Below are 8,657 nucleotides of genomic sequence, written 5' to 3'. Positions count from 1 at the left end.
ATCTATTGTTCCTATAAAATCACTCTTAATAGAAAAATAAAAGTGAATATAATGCATTCTTTAGTTTCAGGGTCTCTAAGCGCATAGACTCTTAAATAAAAAAATCAATGTCAAAAACGATTTCGAAACAATGCCTAAATATCTTACAATAATCACCTAATAAGTAACCTGTATTGTAATTTTTTATTTTATTTTATATATCATCAATACTAGGAGTACTTAAAACCGTATCCAAGTAAATGCTTCAAACCAAAAACATGGTAAAATTAATGATGGGGAAGGTGGACCATTGATTGTGAGAAGGTCTTAATTTAGTTAGTGCACCATAAAAACCAAATGTGGGTGGTTCGTCAGGGTTTAACCAAATGAGGGAATACGATTCTTCCCATTGGTCTTGCAACTAGCACAACGTCATCAATAATGATACTTAAAAAGGCTGTATACCATCCTCAAAGTATGTGGACCCCCATTTATCAAAATTCCACCTACATATTCAACAAAATCTTGATTATACTATGGAATAACAACAATAATTATTATACAATACAATAATGTAAAAAAATGAAAAATTCGAAAGAGTTAAGGGTTAAGACAGTGGCCAAATTATGCAAAAGAGAATACAGAAAGAAGAGAGCGATAAAACAGCTATAGAGATGAGAAAGAACAGAGTAGACTATTGAAAGAGAGGAGAGTATTTTTAATGCTTAGACAGAGTGGACAGAGTCAAGTGCTTCTAGTCGCGCAGCTGTCATTCGTTGCCCAAAGCCAATTTTATATATATATAAAAAAAAACCACCCCTCCACAAGGATTTATCTAAAACTCAGGACTTTTAGTTTGGTAAAATAATTACTATATGTAAAAGTCTATATAGTTATAGCAAATAGGATTAATAGTATTACTTTTAATTTAATGAGTTCAACATATTATAACGATAATTTCAAGGGTTAATAACTGAAAATTTTAAACTAAATATTTGTATAAATATGATAAACTTCTTAATGCAAATTACTATCTTATTTTTATTGAGTTCGATCGAATTTATATCAGACCTTCTAGCTCCACTCAGTGATAATATATATGAACTCGTAACTTTAATAATATAATAAATTCATAAAATTTAAATAGTAAATTTGCTTCTCATGGGCCCGACACCCTATCAGCCTTAAGAGTTTGCAGCTGTCGAATCCCTCTCTCTCCTCAAAACATTTTATTTGTTAACATCAGCAATAGTTTGTAAACATTTCCCACTAAGTTATATTTGTTCCTTCCCACCTTTTTTCTCTCTCCATGATCTTTTTCTGCTAACAAGACTTGAGAGAAAGGGAGAGAAGAAAACAAAAGGAAAGAAAGCTAGCTAGCAAAGGGAAGAAAAAACAATACAAGAGAAGAAGAAGAAGAAGATACAGCAGATATGCCATTGTGAATAATACAATACATCGATCTTCTAATTGCTAGAACTACAAGTATAGTTTAATTTGAAGTTTTTAGATGCATTAATGGCGTATCAGCATTATCGATCACCATTTGGGGACACAACCTACACGAAAGTCTTCGTTGGTGGATTAGCATGGGAAACCCCAACGGATATAATGCGCCGGTATTTTGAGCAATTCGGAGAGATTCTTGAAGCTGTCATTATCACTGATAAGAACACCGGCAAATCTAAAGGATATGGCTTCGTAAGTTATATTCACATTATGATTCTTTTTTAATTATCCGATCGTTAGACTATTTACATCACACTCTTTGAACGTCGTCTTTGTGGGTACGGAAGGTAACTTATCGTGATCCGGAATCTGCAAGACGGGCTTGTGATAACCCGAATCCGGTAATTGATGGAAGGAGAGCTAACTGTAACATCGCTTCTCTTGGACGGCCTCGTCCTTCACCACCTCGAGGTACTCATCCTTTTCTGTCTCATTGTCCAATTTGACTAGTCAAACTTTATTTCTCGATTATCCCACCACATTTTACATATATACAAAAACAATAATAATACCACTTGAATTTGAAATGAAATACGTACCAGAATCTTAGTAGCTTAATGAATAGACATTAATTTCCAGACTTTTCCTATTCATAAATATTTATTAAAAAAAAATGAAGTGAGTAATTAACTTAATTATATTATTATTATTATAGGAAGGGGACAAGGAGGGAATCCTTATCAAGGAGGGGGAATACCACAAGGAGCATCATCATCATCTTATAGTGGGGTGGCAGGAGCAGCAGCACCATTGCCACTACCTCCACCACCTGCAACTCCTTTGATATATTCACCATATGGGTATGTATAATTAATTATTTTTTTTTCAATTTTTTGGGCAATTATTAGTCCATGTTAGTAAATTAAATGAGAATAAATAAATATATAATGGTCCATGATCTGATGATATACTGTACAAGGACAAAGATGTGTGATAAAAATGGGCAGGCATTTGCCAGTGGTATAACAACTGAAAACCTCACATTGATGTTGTTGTCGTCGTCGTCGTCGTATGACTTAATTTTTATAATCATACAAATGGAAAGAAATATTATATATACATTATATATCACGAAGTAATTTTATTGAATGCAGGTTGGTATAGGCAGATCAATAATAAATAAAATTGATAAATGGTGACTGCTATGCAATGAGTTGTCAGTTGCAGACAACGTGCAATGCTTTTCTTTTCTGTGTTGGATTATATATATATATATATATTTATTCTAATTAGCCTTACTTTTTTCTTTCCTTTTTTTTTTTTTGAAAAATCAGATGAAAATGAGGCTTGACCAGAGCCATTTGACTTTATATCTGCTTGCTTTTGACTTGCATAAGTTTTCTAACCAATAGATTTTTTTCTTCTTATTTTATTGTAGTTCGATACCTTTTCCTCTCCTATTTCAACATTTTCTTGCAATATATTTCGGTCACTTTTTGCTGGCAAAACAAAATATGTTCATTGTTAATAACTACTTGGTCCTTTTTCTTTTTCTTTTGGGGGGTGGGGTCATTTATGTTGAAGATTGACCGATTAATATAGATTGTGATGATTGAGATTAATTTATTTTTAATCAGATATTTCAGATTTGAATGTATGAAGATATAAAAAAACATTATTGTTGAAAGTATCCATTCCAAAATGAATTATATAATATATGAATTTAATCAATTCTTTACTACATAAAAATAAAAAAAAGAATCACACCTAAAAGTCAATTGGAAAGAGCATATATTTAATTTAGTGATCCGACCATCTTTACATGCCACAACGAACTTGTTTTGTTTACTTTTTGATAATTCTCTCTCCTCTCTTTCTCTCTTTTTCTCCGTGACACAAAAAAGGCTGGACCAACCTTGTGCTTTTGGTCAATTTTGCTTGTACTTTGAACAAAGGCGTGAAATGTTATAGGTAGCACAGGTGGAAGAAAGTAACTAGCAATATTATATCTCTTACCATATGAAATCTGACAATGCATATTGCACTCTTTCAATAACCGTTGCTTTTAATCATCACCATGAATGGCTGGCTCATCTTTATCTTTGTGTCTTTTCTAATAATTAGCTTTTTATTCACCTTGTATGGAGGGGGGGGGGGAGTATAGGGATGCACGGAGGTTCAATTAAATCTCCTTGGGCCAAAAATTAAAATTGTACCATACACATAAGTTGTTGAATTTATTTTGAGTCCGTTCGAATTTCTGACTCCGTCATTGTGTAAGTGTATGATTTATAAACCATAACTATTATATAATATAGTATATCCATTAATTGTGCGTGTAGCTACCTAAAATATGTCAAATTATACAGTATGGAAGGTTGTATTTATGTACACGCAATTCCATCGTTTGCTAAAGAGGGGTGCTTGTCCCTGCATTAATTATTTTGTCTCACTTGTAACATGTTGAGTGTACGTACCGTTTTATAGAGTACGTATTACGTGAAAGCTACTTGCACTAGCTAGTTCCATATAAAGTTTCATAGTACTATATATAGATCTTAAATATTTTTATGTAAAAAGTTTACAATTTTATGTACGTACGTATAATATGGTTAATTTTTTAAACTTTTAGAATATATTTTCTTCTTACCATTATGCACCTTGACTTAACTTTGAGATGCTCCTCTCTAACTTTTTTTTCTTTCTTCTTAAGAAGTTGTTATTTAAAGTACTTTAATTTTTTTTCTCTATATTTTCTTGGTGATCCAAACCTACGATCTTAAATTTAAAGATGGAGATAGCTTACCATCTGAACAAGTCTCGGGGCTTACATATAAGTACTCCACATAATAATTGCTTTTAAACATTTTGTAGGTATGCGACCTACCCTCCTGATTATTACCATCAAGTAAGTACCGATATTTCCTCTTGCTCTTTTTTTTTAAACATACTACTCATGATCATCAACCTCTCTTTTCACGTTCAAAATAAATAAAACTCTTTATTGAAAATGATAATAGAAGGAATTTAAATGATGAGCAGGCGGGGATGTACAATCCATCAGGGACGTACCAGCAAGCAGCAGCAGCAGCACATTATTATCAACAAATGTATGGAAGTTCATCATCACCATCTCCTGCATATTATTACGGATATTCCATGCAGGGATCAAGGGGAACATATTCTGCAGCTACCGGACATCATCATCAACGCTTTCAAGGCCCAACTGCTTCTTATCTTTATTATCCTACTACTGCTGCTGCTGCTCATCACTTGCCTGCCGATGCTGCTTCTTTTACTCCGCCGCCTCCGCCTCTACTCCAACATCCTCCTCCTCCTCATACTGCAGCTACAAGGCTTCAATTTCCTTCTACTACTACTGGTAAGTCCCCTTTCTCAATGTATTCATTTTTGACACATGAATATAACATATTATAGGAATTAGCGACGTATAACTTTTATCTCTAAATTAAAAAAAATCCCTTGCTAACTCACATGCATGTGATTTAATTTTACGCATATATAATCAGACTTAACTTATGTACGTTTTTGTCCTTTCTCTATCTTTTTTTTAATAGTATAAAAATTAAATTCCATAATAGGAATAAGTACAAGCGGGGGCTAGGCCTTACTTTACGAGTCCTAATTAGATACCAAACCTATACTAATTAACAATAATGGAGAAAATAAGAGGTAGAGAGTACTAGATATTCTATTGTCATCATATAATTTATTATACATTTAGGAAGATATTACATATGAGAGGATACTTAGATAATGCAAAATTCTAAAAGTGAAGAAGTAGTAATAATAATAGTATACGTGATTATTATTTCAGTGACCTGATAGAGTAGAAATTCTCTATAGTGTATGGTGTGTATATACGAGTTACACTCTCTAAGAAAGTAACAATTAAATATTAGGAACAACATATTGTGTAACTTTTCTTTTTCTATCTAATAATTTTTTTTTACCCCTCTTTAGGGACTTTCTTACCCCCTTTTTTTTCCTTACTTAGTGATTCGAACCCCATAACCTTCGAATCGAAGGTGAAGAATACTTACTATTTGTAAAAATGACAATATTAGATATGGATTTAGATGAACTTGATAATTTTTCTTTTAGGCGATTATATATTTGAATTAGAAAATTTATTAAATATATATAAATATTTAATTTGCGAACAACACAGTAATTAAAACAAGCTATAAATTTCTGACTTCAGCATGACATAAAGTTGGAAAAGAAACACTAAACCAGATATGTTTCAATTATTATATATAAAAAAAAAAGTTGCAAAGTGATTATACTTTTAATCGAGAATAATTGTTACAGTCTGTTATAGTTGTAAACATTATAAAATGTGAAAAGGTATTAGTGTAAAGATAGAGAGGGCAGGGAAGAGGGCCATGTGGGGGAGCCTAAGCATGTGACATTAGCTGTCTTGGGCAAGGTAGTGATGTATCAATGGGTCAAATGAAAATCATATGCCAGGGAGGCATGTGTGTGGATTTTCTTTAGCTGAGTGTAAAATAACAGTAAATGCATGTGAATGGTCATACAATTATCTAAGACTATAGTCTATAGATATATATATATAATGGTTGGTTCTCAATAGGCAGTGAATCAAGTGGCTGAATATAATGCATATGAATCCCCCCACTATATATCCTCCCCTATTTAAAAATTAAACATTATGCTATTTTTGGTACAACATGTAACTAGCCACCCTGCTGTTCTTTCAGTGCATGTCTTCATTTAGGAGATTTAATTGGGACCTCTCTTTTATACTACAGTGGACAAGATTGAATATTTAATTTGGATTTTTTTTTCTTTTTCGACTTATAATATGTTTGACTAAGTTTTTGGAAGTAAAAAATATTTACCTTAAAAAAGTGAGGTGTTTAACTAAGCTTTTGAAAGAAAAAATACGTGTTTTTGAGAGGTGGCAAAATTAAGTTGTTTTTAGATGTTAAAAACATAGTTTTGATTCAAAATGCACTAGAAAAATATACTTGAAAGCACTTTTAAAAAACTTAGACCAAACAATTTAAAATTTATTGTAAAAAACAAACTGTTTCTCACCAAAAAATCACTTTAACAATAATTTTTTTTAAAAAGTTTGATCAAACTGACTATAATTAAAACATGTGTATGGAAAGACTAGTACGGATTTCAAAAGTCTTAATTAACCGAATAGTACTATGGCGTTGAACATATATATGAGTTAGAAGGTAGTAATAATTAAATCGCGACTCCAACATGGATTGTGATGGGACTCTTCACCCTAAATCAGAGGTAGTCTTGGAAATGAAATTTTTTTTGTTGGGAGTGCCACCCCCGAATGGACATGCAGTGCACGATTCGAATTTAATCGAAGCTCCGGACAACGGGTGAAAACCAAAAAATAAAAATAAATGATACTCCATAGATTGTGACTTCAAATTTATTTTCCTATTTGATAAGTAGTATTCCTTTTCCTGCAATTTCCAGCTGTAGCTATTAATTGAAGAAATTAGTGCAAAAACAACTTACTCCCTGTAGACTGTAGTAAATTACAGCAATATCACTGTATTTGTATAATCACAGTTATACATACTAAATAATGGATATACATAATGTGTAGCTACTAAACTACATCAATAGATAGAAAATGAGACGAAATGATCGATCTCTTATGTCCACATACAAATTGAAGAAGAAAATAGTTATATTCAATTCTCTTATGTGTAAAGATTGATTCTGTTCCATACGTTATAATTTTTGTGACAGTATTAGATGGGATACTAGAGTTAGAAAAGAAAGAAATACTTGTGGAATTTGTGGTGTTAAATACGCTTTGAAATGTTTATGGTTATAAAAGCATACTTTTGAAAACATACTAATGAAAAAAAATATTCCCTCTATCCCCTCCCCCCCCCCTCCCCCAAACCAAAAAAAGAGACTTTTTTTCTTCTTTTTTAAAAAAAATGTACTGATGATATTTTGTGTATAATTGTAAATGACAGAATCACAAATTCCACAGCAAACCTCAGCTGAAACAACAGAAGTTGGGGCAGTGACTACTGAGAGTCCAAATACATAAAAAAAGAGAGTACAAGCAGCTCATCATCATCATCAAAGAATATTTATCAGTCATCAAGCATGGTGAAAATAAAAAAAAGAAAAGAAACTGTACAATCTTTAACCAAAAAAAAAAAGAATTAACGAGACTTTACTCTATTTTAAAAAAAGTCTATCCATTAATTTTTCTTAATTTGGTCCATGCATTCCAGAGGGCAGAAAACAACAAGAAGAAATGGCTGATAAAGATGGACTAATCAGAGATATTACATGGCCAAATTCATCTCTTCTTTTATTTTATTTCTTTAATTTTCCATTTTAAACATTTCAATTGTTGTTCATTTATTTATTTATCATTTTTACTAAACATCCATCGATCCTTTTTATTACTGTACCAACAGTAGGACGGAAATATTAAGCTCTCAATAACGAATTTATGACATATTTACCCTCTTTTTAAATTTGTTTTATTATTTTTGACGTTTCCTAATTCCTGTGTGCAGTTGGCTATACGTTATGTATTCGTTCATTATTTATTTATTTATTTCCTTGTTTAATTTACTGTTGGGATCATCGAAAGTTAAAAGGATAGAAATGTAAAAAAAGTCTTCTAAAGACGGCCTTATTATTGTTGAAGTGTGTTATTATCTCATTCAAATGTTTAAGTTTTTAGAGATATCACACTTATATTTTACTAATTAAATCACCGACATGTCCTCTCACATTCGTCCAGTTTTTAGAGAGATCACACTTGCATCATGATCGATCTCAAACTCAAGACTTTTGCATGATTTGAGATCGATCATGATAAAAGAACAAAGAATCTTTAATATTCTACCTCGAGCTTAAAAGTTAGTTTAATAGGTAAGGATTGTCAAGAGTTAGTTTAATAGGTAAGGATTGTCGAGATTAATTGTCATGCATCCACGCAACAGTTAATGGTGAAGAAGACAACATAAAGGCCCAATATTAAGTTAAACAAAAACTGATTGAATTTAATTTTAATATCATACCGAAGTTCATCACCAATATTAATAAGCGTATTTACCCCCTCAAAGGGATACTCTTCAATATATACTATCATAATATGAACTCTCTTTTTTTGGTAATCATACTATGAACTCTCTTGAACATAAATAATGAACGTGTCAACCCTCCCCTATGGA

At 31.7% G+C, this 8,657-nt stretch overlaps 1 protein-coding gene across 1 annotated transcript; it reads left to right on the top strand.

Annotated features, from left to right (window-relative positions):
- The first annotated feature begins 1,192 nt into the window (after positions 1-1,192).
- LOC129904538 (uncharacterized) lies at positions 1,193-7,935 on the top strand. The gene is made up of 6 exons (XM_055980095.1): positions 1,193-1,680; positions 1,776-1,899; positions 2,144-2,288; positions 4,303-4,336; positions 4,471-4,810; positions 7,437-7,935. The coding sequence occupies exons 1-6, from the start codon at positions 1,498-1,500 to the stop codon at positions 7,511-7,513; spliced, it is 903 nt and encodes a 300-aa protein (XP_055836070.1). The 5' UTR covers positions 1,193-1,497; the 3' UTR covers positions 7,514-7,935.
- The last annotated feature ends 722 nt before the right edge of the window (positions 7,936-8,657 follow it).

The sequence above is a fragment of the Solanum dulcamara genome, chromosome 9 (assembly GCF_947179165.1).
Source record: "Solanum dulcamara chromosome 9, daSolDulc1.2, whole genome shotgun sequence".
NCBI classification, from domain to species: domain Eukaryota; kingdom Viridiplantae; phylum Streptophyta; class Magnoliopsida; order Solanales; family Solanaceae; genus Solanum; species Solanum dulcamara.
This window is presented reverse-complemented; position numbering and strand designations above follow the sequence as displayed.